We start from the raw sequence: 19,401 nt of genomic DNA on the forward strand, positions 1-19,401 counted from the left end.
GAAACGCCCCTGATATTGACCCACTTTGCAGTAACAGAGTTGAAATGTCACCATGAAAATACGTATATAGTGGCATTCTCACACTGTCACTGCGAAGTCGGTGCATAATCAGCTTAGACGGACCTCTTATGTGCGATTTACATCAAACGGGAACCGGAGCGCGTTTTATTAGTCAAAGGAAATTGAACTTTTCAGCTTTAGTATCGAAGATTCAAATTCCTTTGACTAGTAAGACGCTCTCCGACATCAAAAGTTTGACATGAATCGTACAAGAGTGCTAAGTCAAAGTAAAGTGTCAAAATGGCAGTATCACGAGACGCTCTCACACACACATACATAATATGAGCTTTGGTTTAAAATTGTACCCCTGATATAACAATTATGTTATTATTTCATAGATTCACAAGATCTCGACATTTAAGGGAAAACTATCCAAATATGGCAAAATAGGAGGTACAGATTTCATAAAAAAAGACGTATGAGAACGTCTTATAGTGAAACTGCAATTTTGACCACACAAAACTTTCCTTTGACATTAGCAGTCTATTATAACTGTCGGTCTCTGTAAATATTGGCTTACTACTGTGATACACATTGATCTCCCTTCCCTGAAAAGACGTGTCCGGATACAGGTGTCGCAAGCAGTGGCGTAGCCAGGCGTGGGCGAAGTGGGCCGTCGCCCCCGGCCTCGCGCCCCATGGGGGCCTCGCGCGAGCCCTCTTCGGGCACAGTGAAAGAAAAGGGCCTCGCAGATGCGACTAGATTAGTTCACGCTACGCCACTGGTCGCAAGGTAAGGAGGCCACGCACACAACAATAATGATATTATGAAAGTATCAGTCTCACTTTAGGCTGCATTTCAGCCAGAGATGTTTTTGACGACCGATATGGCCTAGTGGGTAATGACCCTGCCTATGACGCCGATGGTCCTGGGTTCGAATAGTAAGGGCATTTATGTGTGTGATGAGCACAGATATTTGTTCCTGAGTCATGGGTGTTCTATGTACCTATTTAAGTTTTATATATTTAGTTACCTATATATTCCATAACTCTCATTCGCCTCATCTTAAAATGCGAAACCTTACTATTTCTATATTTTTATGCACTTGAATGTTTTGAACCACACAAAAAGTAGGTACAGATGTAGTGCATAATTATTTACAGTACATATGGTCCTATTTTTCCGCACTAGTGCGTAAAATAGCTCTTTTCGTGCGATGTCAAAAGTTTAAAGGGCCATATGTACTGTAAAACGTTGTACGATACACGTGCGAATAGATAATTCGCAACTCGTGTCGATTTAAAACACTCCCTCCGGTCATGTTTTAATTGATCGCCACTCGTTTCGAATTTTCTCTTTTACGCACTTGTATCGTAAATAACTATTTCCGTCGTATTTTCACGGAAACGCACGAACGTGTCTTGATATTTCAGGTCAGGTTAGGTACAAAAAGTACTGAGGTTGCTTCAGTCAACCTCAGTACTTTAACTCTACGATAGCATTAGGAAACGGATCAGGATGTTCGAGAATACAGGTGCGACGATTAAAATTCAAAACTGTATTCTCGAACATCCTGATCCATTTCGTCACTTGGCGCGTGGCGTGTACGATATTCCGCACGATACAGACGTTGAGCAGTCACTATTGAATCACCGTTACGATAATACGCTCGTACGCAAAATGCGCGATGCGTCCCCGAGTACTGTTCCATCGTGGCTAAAACTCCACTAAATGGCGCACGCCACGAACCCCTCCCCGCTCCCTTTCGTGGCCCCGTTTCGAATATGGCGCTAAAACAAATACCCGATACCCTTTCTGGACACCTTGTAGTATAGTGGCTCGTGTATTTGCTTATAGCGTTGCAACGTAAAACGTAGAATGACACAGGTCTCATACAAGTCATACATCTTACATTCAGAATACGATAAGAATTGAGAGAAACATGAATATATGAATTCCCGAAATAAGCCGACATAGTGACAGTACAAAAATGCCTCTTCCCCGAATATTCGTTTCCGTGCTGTAAATCCCTATAGATAAATTGAAGGGATGTTTACAAAAACAACATAACTGACGACACTGGTTGACACCTGAAACGATTAACAATGTTCTTAAAAAAGTGTCAACCGCTCTAAGCAGTTATGTTGTTTTTGTAAACATCCCTTCAATTGTTACACGTTTCATAATGGAATCTTACGAAAATAAATTACAAAAACAAAAAGTGACATGTTTGCGCCGCCGTTCCGACAGACTGTACTGTAGCACTAGTAGGTACAAACCGTTATCTTATACACGGTGTAACATGAGGAAACCGAATAATTTTAACCACGCATTTCTGAGGTCAAAAGAAGTAAAAAATGTAATATGAGTATAGGTCAATTTCGCCAAAATAATTTTTTTTTTGTTTTGTTTTGTCAATTTTTCGAATGTATTTGTACATGAAATATAAATGATATTGGTAAACTTGTCACTTAAAATTGATTTTTACATTTTTTTTTCGTAGAACCTAGTTTTTGCAAAGTGTTACTTGTCACTTTTTGACATCTATCAATAAGGATATTTAGACTACGTCCCATAGCAGCAACATCACCATCAAAAAGGCCTTTTACACTACGTAACAATAAAAACTTGTTTTTTTAAAATTAATAATATCTTTGAAACTAGGCGAATTTCAAAAAAGTTTATAGGACATTTTTGTCTTTAAATATGATCAGGAATACGCTGTTAAAATTATTCGGTTTACTCATGTTACACCGTGTATAATAGCCACTCACTTGCTTGATATTTTTCAGTGACCTCTATTATTGTAATAAAATAAGGGTGACAGCTGGTAGCTACAGTTACCAAAAGCATGTGAGTGGCTATACAAATCCAAATGAATATTTATCTTCCAAAATCATCATTTAAAAGTCAATTCTAGCAGCAAACATGAGGAAACAAGTCGAAATTTGCATTTGATTACTTTGCCTCACATGAGAATAAAATGCAACTTTGCTATTGGTTTTTGAAGTGCAAAGTAAGCCTTTCCGAGCTGGTGTGGTGAAAATGATTTTTTACAAACGATGAAAATGTTATGTATTTTTTTGTGACAATTTTGGATGTTACTATTTTTTACTGGGATTTGGGATGTTACTAGGATTTGCAGTAAATAAAAATTTTTACAAAATAAAATTTTATAAAATCAACCCTTAAGGGGGGGAGAAAGTTTGTAAGAATGAATATTGTACCAAAACAGGGCAAAAACGCATGGAAAAATCATTAAAACATTAATATTTAAACTTTTGAAATGTCAAATTCAGTGTTTTAGTAAACATTTTTAATCTTTGACTTTGGGCATAGTTCCATTTGTGTGGATATCGTCACCGCCACGCGCTATAAATTACTTTTTATTACGAAATAAAAACCGGGCAAGTGAAAGTCGGAACCCTTCGTGCGCGAGTCCGACTCGCAATTGCCCGGTTTTTACCGTAATGAATAAAAAACGGAAAAAAATTGCAAAAAAAACGGTCACCCATCCAAGTACCTACTGACCACGCCCGACGTTGCTTAACTTTGGTCAAAAATCACGTTTGTTGTACGGGAGCCCCATTTAAATCTTTATTTTATTATGTTTTTAGTATTTGTTGTTATAGCGGCAACAGAAATACATCATCTGTGAAAATTTCAACTGTCTAGCTATCACGGTTCGTGAGATACAGCCTGGTGACAGACAGACGAACGGACGGGCGGACGGACGGACGGACGGACAGCGAAGTCTTAGTAATAGGGTCCCGTTTTACCTTTTGGGTACGGAACCCTAAAAATGTAAGAATGCCTATTTTAAAGTGATATTTTTCAGAATAAAGAATACATGGGCTACATTTATTTAGTGCAAATCGCCACACTGTGATTGTAACATCCAAAATTGTCACAAAAAATTATATAACATTTACATCTTTTGTACAAAAATCATTTTTGAAGTGAAATATCTTTAGCGGCGCTGTGCACTTTTTTAGGTGGGGAAAAAATGTTAAACTCGAGACAGCGTAAGGCGTAACCCTCTCTTTCTTTCGCGCGGCGAAAATGTATGCCTGAGCCTGCTGTTGCGTGTAAGCGGCGCAGGGCGTGACGTCATGTGTGACGGACAATGTCATTGTTTTTTGATTTAAATGCCATCGAGTGAGTTTCCCTCAAAATGGTATTAATATAACTGTACTGTATTACTCACAGTGTGCTTAGGGGTTTCAAGTAATGCGACGAAATAACGCTAGATGGCGTTAACTTCAATTATACATAGTGCTGCAGATATTTTGCACTAGATGGCGCTGTTATTAATATTTTGAGTTACAATGTCGTTATAATTATTTCAAAAATGAATTCCTCGTTCCTAAATTATACGTAAATGATATATAACTTGCCCTAGTTGCTAAGACTAGGAAGAAATATACTTTCACACCCCCTTTTTTGGGGGATATGCATGGTACGATCTCGTATCTACCGGGCCAGATGAACTTTGTTTGACCTAAGGAACAATCGTGCCAAGCGGCATCGCCTGAGACTAAAGTTCATGCTGCTCCATACATTTGTGTTCCTTACCAAACCTACTAATACTACTGGACCAATTTAGATTGAAATTTGATACACATATGTAAGTAAGTTTGTAACCCAAAGACGGACATGTAACGTAATGAAATGAATTTTTCAACATGGAGGCCACTTTTGGGGGGGTAAATGATAAAATTAAAAAAATATAGTTTTCCAAATCAGCAAAAAAATTACAAGGATTAGGTTAAGCCATGTTTTCTTTGTTTATAATTAAAAGAGAAGTTACATTATTTATTGTTACTTATCTGCCAAACTGCATGCCAGTTTGTTGGCAGAATAACTTATTCTACCCTCCACCATTGTAAAGAAACTGCCCCCGAGTGTATTTATATTAGCGTTATACATAATTATACGCTTTACGGCAACAGGTGCAAGGTATTAACTTAAGATAGTAGACAATAGTAGTTTATGTGACTGCTACATAACCAGAGAGCGCAACTTTGGTGCCGATGACAGACGTATGACGTGAAGCGAAATACAGAGTGTTGTTATCTAGATTATAGATACTTAAACAAATAACAACTTATTAGCATCTTTAGTTTACTGATATTGAAACTTGAGTTGAGAGTTTTTATACGTACTGGCCACGTATAAAAACATAACTGTCTTTGTCATGTTAAAAATAAGATTGTTGGAAATGACAACCAATTACTGTTTACTTATTTTTTTATTAGTAAAATATAACCGAAATATTATTGTTTGAAGTCGCTATGGAGTCTTTGCAGCCGTATTTGCAGAAATTTCCTTTTCTGATTGTAAAATATGAAAAAATGTGACCAAAATTTAACAGCAAAAGTAAGCAATATAGAGAAACATTTGAAAACAACAAAGCATATTGAATGAGAAGGAGATCGTTTCGTATCGTTTTTTAATGTTTACATTATTTTTTGTGTAAATTACCAAGCATTTTTATAAATAAACAATTATATAGGTATATATTATCATTATTAAGAATCATTGAGGTGTTACAACGTTGTTTTAAAAAAACATCCTATATGCGACTTAACGTCATAATGACGTCATCGGCACCAAAGTTGCGCTCTCTGTACATAACGTAAGGCATTAAAACTCGAGTGTGGGTTTATGAAACGAACAACATTTACCTACGTGTACGTAGTTAGCTGGCAGATGGCTGGCAGTCAGTAGTTGTATTAGAAATACTATAAAAGCTTACCTTGCGGTAGACCGGCGGAGCCCCCCTCCATGGGCAATGGTTCCACGTTCATGTGGGGATCGGTGTTCTGAAATAAACGAAAAAAAATTAACCACAGACAATGAACGACGTGATTAATGACATAAATCAGCTGTCTTAGGATAAGATCGAAAGATACTTATTGCGTCTTGTTATATCGACCTTTTACGAAGAAGGATTGTAGTACATATTATTCAAAATGGAAGGCTACGCTGACAGGTGTCATCTCCATACAATTTATAACCTAATAATGACAAATGTTGCAGAATTGTATTGAATTGACATCTATCATCGTACCCTTCCGACGCGAATGTATGCGGCAACTCTAAAAATAAAAGTGTGTGTGTGTGTGTGTGTGTGTGTGTGTGTGTGTGTGTGTGCGCGTGTGCGTGCGTGTGTGTGTGTGTGTGTGCGTGTGCGTGCGTGCGTGTGTGTGTGTGTGTGAGTGTGTGTGTCAGCACCGACGCACGACTGGAGTTAACTCCTTACCTACGATTTAAATGCATTACAAAGATAAAAACTCTGCAATTTGACAGTTATTACGCACGGATGTAGTGCTTAATTGTTTTCCATCGTATTTTCTCGGAAACGTTCGTATTTGTCATGCTACTTCAATCAACGTCAGTACTTTTTGTGCCGAGACTGACTGAAATAGCAAGACACGTTCGTACGTTTCCGTGAAAATACTAAGTTTGATTTTACTCTCCATAGATTTTGAAAATCGATTCTTAAGAGCCCATCAACGTCCACACTAGCGTCACTGCTAAATATTTAAATTTAACGATAGGTATTTAACTTCTGTTTTTTTACACTTTCTAATCTTTCTATCTCTATCTCATTAATCTCACGTCATGAGCGCGCTATATCTATTTTTTTTTGCCTATCTACAAAGAGATTCCTGAAAAATGGAAGGTTTGCCTGAAATGCGTACAAAACTTCAGAACAATAAGACACCAACACTGTATATTTACAAACACAATGTCTTACATTACCAAGCAAACTTTACAGCAATTTGTCGACTTTTCTTGTCAGAGTTTAACCGCCATGGCGGTAGCAACGTACTTTCTTAAAGCCATTAAACGTATAGGCTTATTTATGGTAATAGTTCTTGTAACTACCCTCGCTCTGCTCTTAATAGATCAAGAGGAAGATGACTTTTATGAAGTAACAACAAAGGGAAAAACAAAAATGTATAATGGGACAAACTATAATACAAAATATATACTTCTATGGACGGATTCAAGAGCATCGCCTTTTAACTACTTAGGTCGCGGTTCGTATACATTTAGAGAGAAATCCTGCAGATATACGAACTGCTACGTGACTGGAAATAGACAGGAGTTGGGAGATATATCTTTGTTCGATGTAGTTTTATTCAACGGACCTCAATTAACGGCAATGTTGAAAATGAATGATTTACCAAACAGTCGTTCTCCGAGTCAAAAATACGTATATGCTAATATAGAGTCCGCGCAGAATTATCCGTTATGTCACTTCAATGGATTTTTCAACTTGACATGGACTTATAGATTGGACTCGGACATAAACTGGGGTTATTTTGTCGTTAAGAACAAGACTGGACATGTGGTGGCACCAAAAATAGATGCCACTTGGGAGAAATTGAAAAATATGGAGGGTGTTAGGGAAAAATTAAAAAAAAAATTGAGAAATAAGACGAAAGCGGTAGCGTGGTTCGCGACAAACTGTCATACTAAGAGCCATAGAGAATATATTGTGGAGGAAGTAAGAGACCATTTAAAGAATTATAGTTTGAGTGTAGATATATATGGCGCATGTGGGACCTTGCAGTGCCCCTCTTTTATAAACGAGAGATGTCTGCGTTTATTGGAGAAAGAGTACTACTTTTATTTCGCTTTCGAGAATTCATTTGGCGAAGATTACGTGACAGAAAAAGTGTTGACCGCTTATAAACATAATACGGTGCCTGTCGTGTATGGAGGGGCGGATTACTCGAGGTAAGCAGACTCGATACGGTGCCGGTCGTGTATGTAGGAGCGGATTACTCGAGGTAACCAGACTCGATACGGTGCCTGTCGTGTATGTAGGAGCGGATTACTCGAGGTAAGCAGACTCGATACGACGCCTGTCGTGTATGTAGGAGCGGATTACTCGAGGTAAGCAGACTCGATACGGTGCCTGTCGTGTATGGAGGAGCGGATTACTCGAGGTAAGCAGACTGGATACGGTGCCTGTCGTGTATGGAGGAGCGGATTACTCGAGGTAAGCAGACTCGATACGGTGTCTGTCATGTATGGACGAGCGGATAACTCGAGCTAACCAGACTCGATACGGTGCCTGTCGTGTATGGAGGAGCGGATTACTCGAGGTAAGCAGACTCGATACGGTGCCTGTCGTGTATGGAGGAGCGGATTACTCGAGGTAAGCAGACTCGATACGGTGCCTGTCGTGTATGGAGGAGCGGATTACTCGAGGTAACCAGACTCGATACGGTGCCGGTCGTGTATGGAAGAGCGGATTACTCGAGGTAACCAGACTCGATACGGTGCCGGTCGTGTATGGAGGAGCGGATTACTCGAGGTAACCAGACTCGATACGGTGCCTGTCATGTATGGAGGAGCGGATTACTCGAGGTAAGCAGACTCGATACGGTGCCTGTCATGTATGGAGGAGCGGATAACTCGAGCTAACCAGACTCGATACGGTGCCTGTCGTGTATGGAGGAGCGGATTACTCGAGGTAAGCAGACTCGATACGGTGCCTGTCGTGTATGGAGGAGCGGATTACTCGAGGTAAGCAGACTCGATACGGTGCCTGTCGTGTATGGAGGAGCGGATTACTCGAGGAAAGCAGACTCGATACGGTGCCTGTCATGTATGGAGGAGCGGATAACTCGAGCTAACCAGACTCGATACGGTGCCTGTCGTGTATGGAGGAGCGGATTACTCGAGGTAAGCAGACTCGATACGGTGCCTGTCGTGTATGGAGGAGCGGATAACTCGAGCTAACCAGACTCGATACGGTGCCTGTCGTGTATGGAGGAGCGGATTACTCGAGGTAAGCAGACTCGATACGATGCCTGTCGTGTATGTATTTCTTGGTCTAACTCTACCTATATAGTCTTTTTCAAATGCGAAGGGTAGGGTGACATTTGCTTTTTAGGGTTCCGTACCCAAAGGGTAAAACGGGACCCTATTACTAAGACTTCGCTGTCCATCCGTCCGTCCGTCCGTCCGTCTGTCACCAGGCTGTATCTCACGAACCGTGATAGCTAGACAGTTGAAATTTTCAGATTATGTATTTCTGTTGCCGCTATAACAACAAATACTAAAAACAGAATAAAATAAAGATTTAAATGGGGCTCCCATACAACAAACGTGATTTTTGACCAAAGTTAAGCAACGTCGGGCGGGGTCAGTACATACATGGATGGGTGACCGTTTTTTTTTTGCTTTTTATTTTTTTTGGTGCATTGTGGTGCGGAACCATTCGTGCGCGAGTCCGACTCGCACTTGCCCGGTTTTTTTTTTTCATTTCCTGCCATTGATATTTCCGAACAAATTTATAAACAAAAATAACTTGATATTCGTATAGAATTTGTTATTCGTTATTCAAAAAGGAGATGTTGAGTTAAATTACGTAAAACGGACTGCAATAGAGTTTGTCTTTAACTTATCGACCGAATCGATTCCGCTTGTGTCAAATCGTTTCGGTCGCGTCAAATGGGGTTGGCCGGTGGACGTATTCAGCCGATGGCGCCAGCATAGCTTGCCCTCGCCTCGCCCTATCAATCCCTAGAATTGTGTAAAATTTTTGTTTTTGACGTGATAACGTTTTATAAATCGATGAACACTAGTAGCATGCACGTATGCACTAGTGGTAGCACGAAAAACTGTCACGTTGTGGACAAGTCTCCATGGTAACGTTGTGGACAGATCTCCATGGTAACGTTACGTAATGGAATGGTCTAATGGTAATGTTTTCTTATGACGTTATCAAGCAAAATAAATTATTGTCCGTAAATCGACTTTACAGACAACCATATTTTTTTATTTTTGTAAAAAGTGATTGGACATAGTGTATATTTTTAATGGAATGTTACGCCCTGGATGCCAGCCCTTTAAGCCAAATCTCATAGAAAAAGGGGCTATGATGTAGACATGCGCGAAACAGTGCTTCGAAAAGTGATGCTATATCACATCACTTTTCCGAACACGTAATGGTACACTGAGATATCACATCACTCATCACTCGAAACATGACCCGACCGTGAAACAGCGCTCGGGCGCGCGCGAGACGGCCACATTACAGCTATCTCTTACATTACACAGCGCATCTACAGCACTCTAGTGATTCTAGGCGTTTCGGATCCGTATCAGCGATCGATCTATTTATTACGCGTTGCGTTTTGTCACCTTTATGTGAAAGATTTTTTGTTAGTTCTTATAAATTATAAAATAATGTAATTATGTAATATGTATGTAAGTTTCGGAGGTAGATAATTGCCTATGGAGCTTCCCGATATGGCGAGTATTCTATAACAATGCGTACATTTTGCTCGCTTTGGTTCTGTCTCCGTAAAGTGGTTCGTTTATAGCCATTTTTTTAAATAGGTCAATCAAGTTAAAGTCACCAATAGTCCGTAAAAAAGCGATTACTCACCAGCACTAATACATTATCAGAATATTGCCATAACGAAACTGTTATTTAGACCTTTCACAATTTAATTTAAATATATTTGCAATTTAGTTCACTCAGTCTTTATAAACAACTCGAATTTCTACTGTCAGTCTCGATATGCACTAATTCACAATTAAATTAAAGGATTAACAAGTATTAACTCGTTACTTAGTTTGCCGCGAACCGCGAAAGTCAAGCAAACTATCAAACATTTCACAACAATAATAATAAACGGTTTTCTTTTCGTCAAATTCAAAATCGCAAATAAATTACTCCATTTGACCGTGTCCTTGTTGTATTATAAAAACATTTTAAGCTCTACGCGGACGCATTAGAGTTTTAAATCTATTGCAGAAAATCATATTCGTAAAAATATTAGTGAGTGACAACTTAAACCGCGGCGATCGGCCGAGCGGACCTATCCGAATGGAGAGCGAGCGAGCACTGAGTGCGAGTGCGAGCGAGATAACAAAGCAATGATGGCATGGCATGGCGAACAAACATGACACTATCACAAGTGACATTACACATTACGCGCTCCGTGCGTAGACTTGAACTGACCGTTCATATCGGCGAGTCAATGTATGTGGAATTGAATCCATTTCGCGCGCTTCGGCCGGTCGTTGGCGCTCGCGCGCTCGGTGCGGCTCGCGTGATGGGTGATGTTTGAAGTACTGGTTGATTTCGCGGAGAGATACGTAATGCCATATTACGTGTTCGAGAGATATCTCATTTGTGATATTACGAGCATTACTTACACATGTCTACTATGATGGCGCTATATATGCAAACTTTTAACAGTTGTCATTCTACCCTTCGAGTTTGAAAAATACTATAGGATTGCCCTAATTCGCATTACAGGTCTGTTATTCTAGTACCTATAGTACAGTAAAAAAAAAATCAGTACCATTTCGTACCGTGTCAGTGACAATCAACATGAAAGTCGCTAGAGACCTCATACTGTTGTCACTGTGACAAGGTAACTACGAAACTGTCTTCTTCTTCTTCAACCTAGCGTTTTCCCGGCCTAGCGCCAGGGTCCGCATTCCTGCTCAGTTTTCTCCACTTTGCCCGGTCTTCGGCATCCTCAGGTGTGAGATTGTTCTCTTGCATGTCCGCTTTCACGACGTCCAGCCAACGCTTCTTAGGCCTACCGCGGCTGCGTGAGCTAGAGCCTTGGACAGTGAGATTCAGGCATCTATTTCCGACGTAGTCTACCGGTCTGCGGCGTATATGGCCATACCATCGGAGGCGACTTTCCTGCAGCTTATCCGCTACGTCACGGACTCCGAGGCTGCCACGGATTTATGTTCATTACGTATGCGATCTAGTCGCGTAACGCCACACATCCATCGCAACATCTTCATCTCCGTGACGTGAAGCTGCTGGAGATGCCTTCCGAGGACAGGCCAGGTCTCGCTACCATATAGAAGGACTGGTCGGATGATGCTCTTGTACACAAGGCCCTTTAGCTTCACCGGTATCCTGGGGTCGCAGAGGACACCGGTTACTTCTCGCCATTTTGCCCAAGCAGCGCTAATTCGGGCTTGGACGTCGTGATCGCTTTCACCCGATTCGTGCAGCACGGACCCAAGGTATTTGAATTTACGAACGAAATTGTACTGAAATTATATTCCTTAGCGCCACTTGCACCGTTAAACGTTAAACCGTTAATCCAGTGTCAAATTATACTGGTAACCATGGTAACTCCAGATTTAACCGGTTAACCCCGGGTTAGTGGAATGGTGCAAGTGGCCCTTAACCGTATAATATGAATACTAACGCAGCATTAGTAGCATTACTGATGTTGATGTGCCGTCAAAACCTACCAAAATTTCAAATTTACACATGGTAAAATATCGTAAACTACTCATGTTTTGTATGGGAATCGAAATTTTCCATTTCAAATTTCCGAACTTTTAGGAAACTTTGCATGTCGCACATCTGTAACCGTAACCATCATTTCAGGTTTCTTCCACCCGGGTCGTACCTCAACGCGCGCGAGCTAGGCCCAGCCAATCTAGCCCAGACCATCGCCTACCTGATAAAGCACCCAGAGGAATACTACTCATACTTCAGATGGCAGGACCACTACAGCTTCGAGTTCCGACACTCGAGCCCCGAGACGGATGACTACTGTAAATTCTGTGCGGTGTTAAATGAGTACGAGTACGAACATTACACCGCGCACGGCGACTTGAAACAATGGTGGAACGGGAACTACACTTGTGATCAGAAGAAACATTAAAATGCACATTTTGTTTTTCAAAGAATATTACCCCCCCCCCCCCCCCCCACATCAGGCGTCTTTCGAGCGTCGGCGTCTACAATTCTATGGCCGCTGCTCGACGCAGCGTCGACGCAACTGCGCAGCGACGTCATTTTCCATAGCGCTGACCAGACGCCGACAGACGCCGACGCTCGAAAGACGCTAGATGTGTGGGGGGCCCTTACTACAATATTCTGCCGCCAGAGTGCAAGCACTAAGCTAGCTAGTCTCTTATTGGAATTAGTCCGCTTTCCTCACGATGTTTTTCTTGACCGAAAAGCGGCTGGTAATATCAAATGATATTTCGTACATAAGTTCCGAAAAACTGCTTGGTACGAGCCAGGGTTTGAACCCTCGGCTCATTAACTTTTTGAATGCCACAGACGGCAATTGTCGTCAACGCAATATCGTGACAACGACGCCAAAGACGGCATTTGACGTCAATCGTTTTTTGATAAAAATCTACTGAAAAACACCCCACTTTTAGTTTGGCATTATTTATTCGCAAAACTAAATTTTACCCATGTGGCGTCAGTGGCACCGCAAATGGATGCGCCGTTTGGCGTTCAAAAGGTTAGAAATAAACATTATCTCCATAACAATATAATTTTATTTTATATACATTTTTGTTCACAAATAGGAAACTATAAGTCTATAACTAGAAATATGTAACTTTATATACTTATCTGTTTTATATGACTGTTTATTTCTTAATAAATTTATATATATATAAATATATACTTTTTAGAGGGTCGATTAGAATAGCTGACAATACATCCTTACAAGTTTGTCATAGACATGTGTATTCGGCAGCGAGTCTATCGACTGCGGAAACTACCCGGTTGAGCTTTTATCAGGTACCTATTCGCATTTTTGCCAATTTATTCGCATGACCGGGGACTGCAGGAGCACTCCACAGGCTGTCCCGTACCAGGCGTGGCTCACTCCGCGATTTCGTCGCTTTGCAACAGGTAGCTACAAGTACATCCGTTGCACACCAATTTTGGTTGCTAGCCATAAGCCGTGCGTGGCGTTGTCGCCACCTACCGAACATATCTGTCCTGATCGTAACAGACGCGTTTTGTTACAGAGTGAGTCTTCTGTACCTTGTACTACAGTGGAACCTGGATAATTGCAATCTCAAGGGACCGGCCAGTTTTTGTCAATTAACCAGGTTTTTCATTAAAGCAGGTCGTGTCAATTAACGAGGTTCAAAGAATCGTTGTGTCAATTATAGAGGTTTTCATTAATAGAGGTTGCGTTCTGACAAATTTCTTTTATGGAGGTGCAAATAACCATTTAAAGTAGATTTACACGCTTACGTTCTGGGTTTCTGGTCTATATATTGCTTCTGTCTATACTTGCACTTTTACACTACATTAATTACCACTTTATTTTCTTATTATTTGGGTTTAAAAAATTCCCTTGAATTGTAGAAGAAAGTTTTATTAGAATGTAGAAAGCATACTTTGTTTTTTATTGATCAAAACTATTTCACCTACTACAGGGTGTGATAGATACCCAATAACTAAATTAAATTCTGGATGGAGATATAAATAAAATGATCATTGCTATTAAAATATTGTTTCTGCTGCCTACAACTACATTATTTCAATTATAGAGGTAATAAGCAAGACTCGTTTCAATAATAGAGGTAAAAACAAGAGCAAAAATAGCGGATTTTTTTTGCACAGTGTCAATTATAGAGGTCTTAAGTTGCGATGTGGTCAATTATAGAGGCAAAATTACGAAAAGCACTAAAATCTAAATTGCAATTATAGAGGTTCCAAAATTTCAATTATAGAGGCCTTTTGGTCTCAAGGGACCGGGACCGGACTTTTGGTTGCAATTATTGAGGTTTTCCATTTATGCAGGTTCCAATTAACCAGGTTTCACTGTATTATCAGTGCCCGTAAAAACGCCTTTTATTTATGTGTTGCGGTTTTATTTTCGGCATTTAAAGTAGGCGATTAATTTTCTGTGCATATTTTTGACCATTTGTCATAGAAAAGGAAACTCTTATACCTACAAATCTTCAGAAAATTCGCGTTTGTACGAGACAAACGGTAGACAATTTCATGGAATGTTTCTGCACTGCAAAACATAACTGTCTAGTGCAATTACCTGATGCGTGTCTTCATACTCGCGCCTGCGCGGCAGGCTGCTGAGCGTGACGGACTCGCGCGCGGGCTCCTGCTGCTCCTCGCGGTGCTCCTCGACCATGTTGAGCGACGTGGAACCGGTTGAGCTTTTTCTGCGTCTGACAAAAGGGAACATGATTTAATGCACGCAGAGAGTGATCAATAGGGTATTTGACATTTTTTTATGAATGGTGTCAGTCGATCAGGTTTGTTTTGAGGGTCAAATATCTATATTTGACCCATTTTCTTAAAGCAATACAAAAATCACAAATGATGCTCAAAGTCTGGCACCCGCACTTTCCTGACGTAACGCTTCTAACAAAATGGCAATACATCGTGACGTCAACACGTAACGTTAGTAGCCGTTTCGATGTATGGAAAACAAGGAAATTGCGATTTTGTCGGTGAAATATTGCGTGTATGTACATTGTTGTTTTTTTTTCACGTTTGGAAGTTTAAAAAAATGAAGCTTTCAGGCCTTGTTTTTTTATTATTCCCATATATTTATTAAGTTAATTTATTGTGAATATTGTCATAAATAGCTCATATTCTATCTATTTCACTAGATTTAGTTATACAATTCAACATGTGTCAACAACCCTATTGTGTATAATGGCACAAAACAGATAAGTACAGAAGTCAATCACATGTATGTACTTTACTTTTCATACCTACGCTCGGCGGTCGCTCTAGGGTTGCGATTGTTGCGAACTATGACTTATGCACAAAAAAACTATCGTGGTAGTGGCACTCGTATCGTATCTCGTATCTAGTTGTTTGATTTATTGTTGAGGATGAAACGGGAAGAATGGAAATATAAATTAAGAATAACATTAATAACTCAAATAGGTATTTTAATTTTAATCTCATTGTTATATTACAAATTTGCCACAGAAAATATCTTGCGATGATTTCGAGATTGGCGAAATGTGCGATTATTATATTTTAAAGTGTAATAAAATCGCATTCTCATGTACAATGTAATAAATTCGCATACGCATTCTCTCTGAAACCACTGGTAGCTTAAAAAACGAGAATTCACCGGTTAATGTTGAATTTAAACAATCGTCCACTGTACAGTTATAATAACTTTTTGTTTTGTTTCTCCATTATTGCACAAAAAAGTTCACAGACGCGTGTCTCAAGCGAATGGCACTCGCGCTCGCACTGGTCCCAACTGGTCCGAGATATCGTGTCCGTGAGCAGTGTCTATGTGTGCGTTGCTCGAGCGCGCTTTGTATGTAGATTGATTTCTGTACCTATCTCTTTTGTGATAATGGGTAGTATAGGAAAATTTCAAGTTGACAGCTGAAGATGGCGGTGTGCGGCGCCGTACGTTTTGTGGTAACCGAATAGTCAACTTGCTCGCCATGTCGCCATCGCCAGCGCGCACATCTCATAGATGAACCGTATTATTCGCTCCGTGCAAAGCGGGTGGTAGGGGAAGCCGAAACGATCACAGCGCTCACTACGGCTGAAAAATAAAACTGGCCCGGCCTGTCAAATGTCTTTGCAGTAAACATTCGATGTTTTAGATAAAAATGGTCTTCACAGCAAGATGTGTTGTTGTTAATTGTGTAAACACTAGCAGAAATAGTGACTACCAATTTTATAGATTTCCAAAAGTAGTGTGAAAACAAGAACAGCGTGATTATCAATCATGTGAGTGGATATACATAGTATTATTCCAGGCTTAACAAATAGCTAAATATGTATTTTACCTAGTCTATGTCAACACTGAGTTTTGCTTGGATATTATAGTTCGTAGATTTCTAATAGTGCCCGAGCTAATCCTATTGTCTATTGTTAAGTAAAACCGTTCGTGCCACGTGCCACAACCACCTGCTTAAAAACCTGCGTACTTTGGTTACCGAGTGCCGGCGAGTCGAACACTACAGAACCAGTCTAAAATGTGTCATCGAGATGCGTAACAAAGGCGCGTTATCGGAGAGCGCATCTACACTGGTTTTTTGAGCGTTGGACTAGCCTGCGCTCAGGTTAATGTTATGTGGGTAATCTAAGATATGACGGCGCGCTGCGTACCCGCCGAAAGCAGTCGAATATAATTTGTCAATGTGATCGGCCGGTGTTTAATTTGTCTCCGTTTTCGGCTCCCTTATTCGAGAAATAACAGTGGCGACGACGAAAACTTAATAGTTACGCGTGTAATAATGGCCAAAGTAACAGTTGGCACACTTACAACTTTTAATCATGAAGTGCGTGAGTGGTCAGTGTATAAGGACAGGTTGGAACAATGGTTCCTCGCGAACGAACTCGATGAGGTTGGAGACAAATCCGGCGCAAAACGTCGCGCTATTTTGCTAAGTTGTTTGACGGAAGCAACATATAAATTTTCGCGTGATCTCGCTTTACCGAAAATAGTCGCGAAGTTAAGCTACGCGGAAGTTGTAAAACTGTTCGATGAACATTTTGCAAGTACAAGTAAAAAGTGTGGATTTGCGGAACGGTACAAGTTTCACAGTGCAGTTCAAAATGCGAACGAGTCCATGGCGGAGTGGGCAGCTCGCGTGCGTGGCCTGGCCGCGCATTGCGAGGTCAGCGCGGATTCATTCGGCGACCTGTTGCGGGATCGGTTCGTGCTCGGCATGGCGCACGGGCCCGAGCGGGATAAGCCGTTTACGACAAAAATGGCGGACGTCACATTACAAAAACCGGGCAAGTGCGAGTCGGACTCGCGCACGAAGGGTTTCGTACCACAATGCAAAAAAAAAACAAAAAAAAGCAAAAAATAAACGGTCACCCATCCAAGTACTGACCCCTCCCGACGTTGCTTAACTTTGGTCAAAAATCACGTTTGTTGTATGGGAGCCCCATTTAAATGTTTATTTTATTCTGTTTTTAGTATTTGTTGTTATAGCGGCAACAGAAATACATCATCTGTGAAAATTTCAACTGTCTAGCTATCACGGTTCGTGAGATACAGCCTGGTGACAGACGGACGGACAGCGAAGTCTTAGTAATAGGGTCCCGTTTTACCCTTTGGGTACGGAACCCTAAAAAGCATTAGAAATTTCAGAGGGCATGAGGAGCGCGCGAATGGGATCGCGGCGAGGTCGAAACTCGAAGCGGCGCAGCGGGCGCGGGAGCGGAGGCCGCGCGGGTTCCTCTGCGGGTGCTGAAGATGTCGGCGGCGCCGGCGCGGAGCGGCGGCGGGCCCCCGCGCGGCCGGCGCGGGCCCGGCGCGGCCGCGCGAGCCCCGGCCGGCGCGGGCGCCGGCCCCGGCGACGCGCGCGGCGGCGGCGTCGCATGCGGAGTTTGCGGCTACACGGGCCATCAGCAGGACTCGTGTCGTTTTAAGCGGCACGTTTGTAAACGTTGCGGCGTTAAAGGACATCTAAAACGAATGTGTTCAAAAGCAGTATCTCGACAATACTACGTCGAGTGCGGTGCTGATGATGATGAGGATGTAACCGGTAAGCGTATTTTATGCAATATTCGCTCAGTTCGAGGTGAACCCATGAAGGAATCTGTCGCAGTCAATGAAAATAAAATAACTTTAGAGTTGGACACGGGTTCTCCAGTAACGATGATACCGAAAAGTACTTATAAATAATTATTCCGTAATTTCCCGCTGCAACCGGCTGTGCATCTACAATTCGAGAAATAACAGTTAAATAGAATAAGTATGACCCTTTCTGTACGTGAAATGACCCTGTGAATAAGTTAAGTTAATAAATTAACAATTAATTAGGCAATTAGCTAAGTCTACCCATCTATGTTTAAGGGAGTTCCCTCTGCCAACAAACTGCCCTGCAGTTTGGCAGAAGAAAAACGTCTGTAAAATAGGGTTTATTTCACCTGAATAAATGATTTATTTATTTATTTTATCTTGCAAGTAAGTAGCACGTGCGGCTTTACTTAACAATAGACAATAGAATCAGCCGCCGGGCTCTGTTACAAAACTACGAATTATAATAAAATAGTATGGCTAATACAGTGTACCAACATTAAATTATTGTAATATTAGTTAGTTAAAAGTTTGTCAAAAGTACACTTTTAGCACATAGTTGTCTGTCGTCCGTCACAAGTGTCACAACAGACATTGTGCCTATTAAGCGGGAGAACATAAAATGTGTTGATTAAAACCTGTGAATAAGGTTAAAGTTTTTATAATTGCAAGCGTACGATGCTTGTGTATACCTAGGAGGAGGATCACCAAGTAAGTCGTCAAAACATAATGAAACATACATTTTTTCATTGAATTTGTAACGAAACAAAAACAAAGAAAATTTACCAAATAATATAAAATACACAGATAATTCTTACTGTTTTTACTAAGCAAAGCAAAAACCAAGTCTATTTAACATTAATATTTTTTTTGGCAAAAATTTCATTTTTGGTACAAGCTTTTATCGCCGACTGTACTTTTTTTTCCACTGGCAACTAATACTCATCGAGACAATTCTAGAAACCCCAAACACAATTAGATTTCGTTGTTTTATCACAGAGTTCCTATGACCACCTCCGGTCTCCATCATCAGATCACCTCGATGACACCATGATATTGCATTGTCAATTTGTCACCCGACTTACGT

The 19,401-nt window shown here is 40.9% G+C and overlaps 1 protein-coding gene across 5 annotated transcripts in view; it reads right to left on the bottom strand.

Annotated features, from left to right (window-relative positions):
* The window catches only part of LOC134678734 (longitudinals lacking protein, isoforms H/M/V-like), a 55,179-nt gene that overhangs the window by 26,568 nt on the left and 9,210 nt on the right, over nucleotides 1-19,401 (bottom strand). For 3 of the 5 annotated variants that reach the window (XM_063537414.1, XM_063537411.1, XM_063537409.1), the window contains exons 6-7: nucleotides 14,829-14,964; nucleotides 5,759-5,825 (exon numbers count right to left, since the gene is read on the bottom strand). In XM_063537414.1, the coding sequence (XP_063393484.1) occupies nucleotides 5,759-5,825; nucleotides 14,829-14,964 (203 nt within the window). The remainder of the gene's footprint in view (nucleotides 1-5,758; nucleotides 5,826-14,828; nucleotides 14,965-19,401) is intronic. The other 2 variants (XM_063537412.1, XM_063537410.1) reach the window with 1 other exon arrangement.

Source organism: Cydia fagiglandana, chromosome Z (genome assembly GCF_963556715.1).
Source record: "Cydia fagiglandana chromosome Z, ilCydFagi1.1, whole genome shotgun sequence".
Taxonomy (NCBI): domain Eukaryota; kingdom Metazoa; phylum Arthropoda; class Insecta; order Lepidoptera; family Tortricidae; genus Cydia; species Cydia fagiglandana.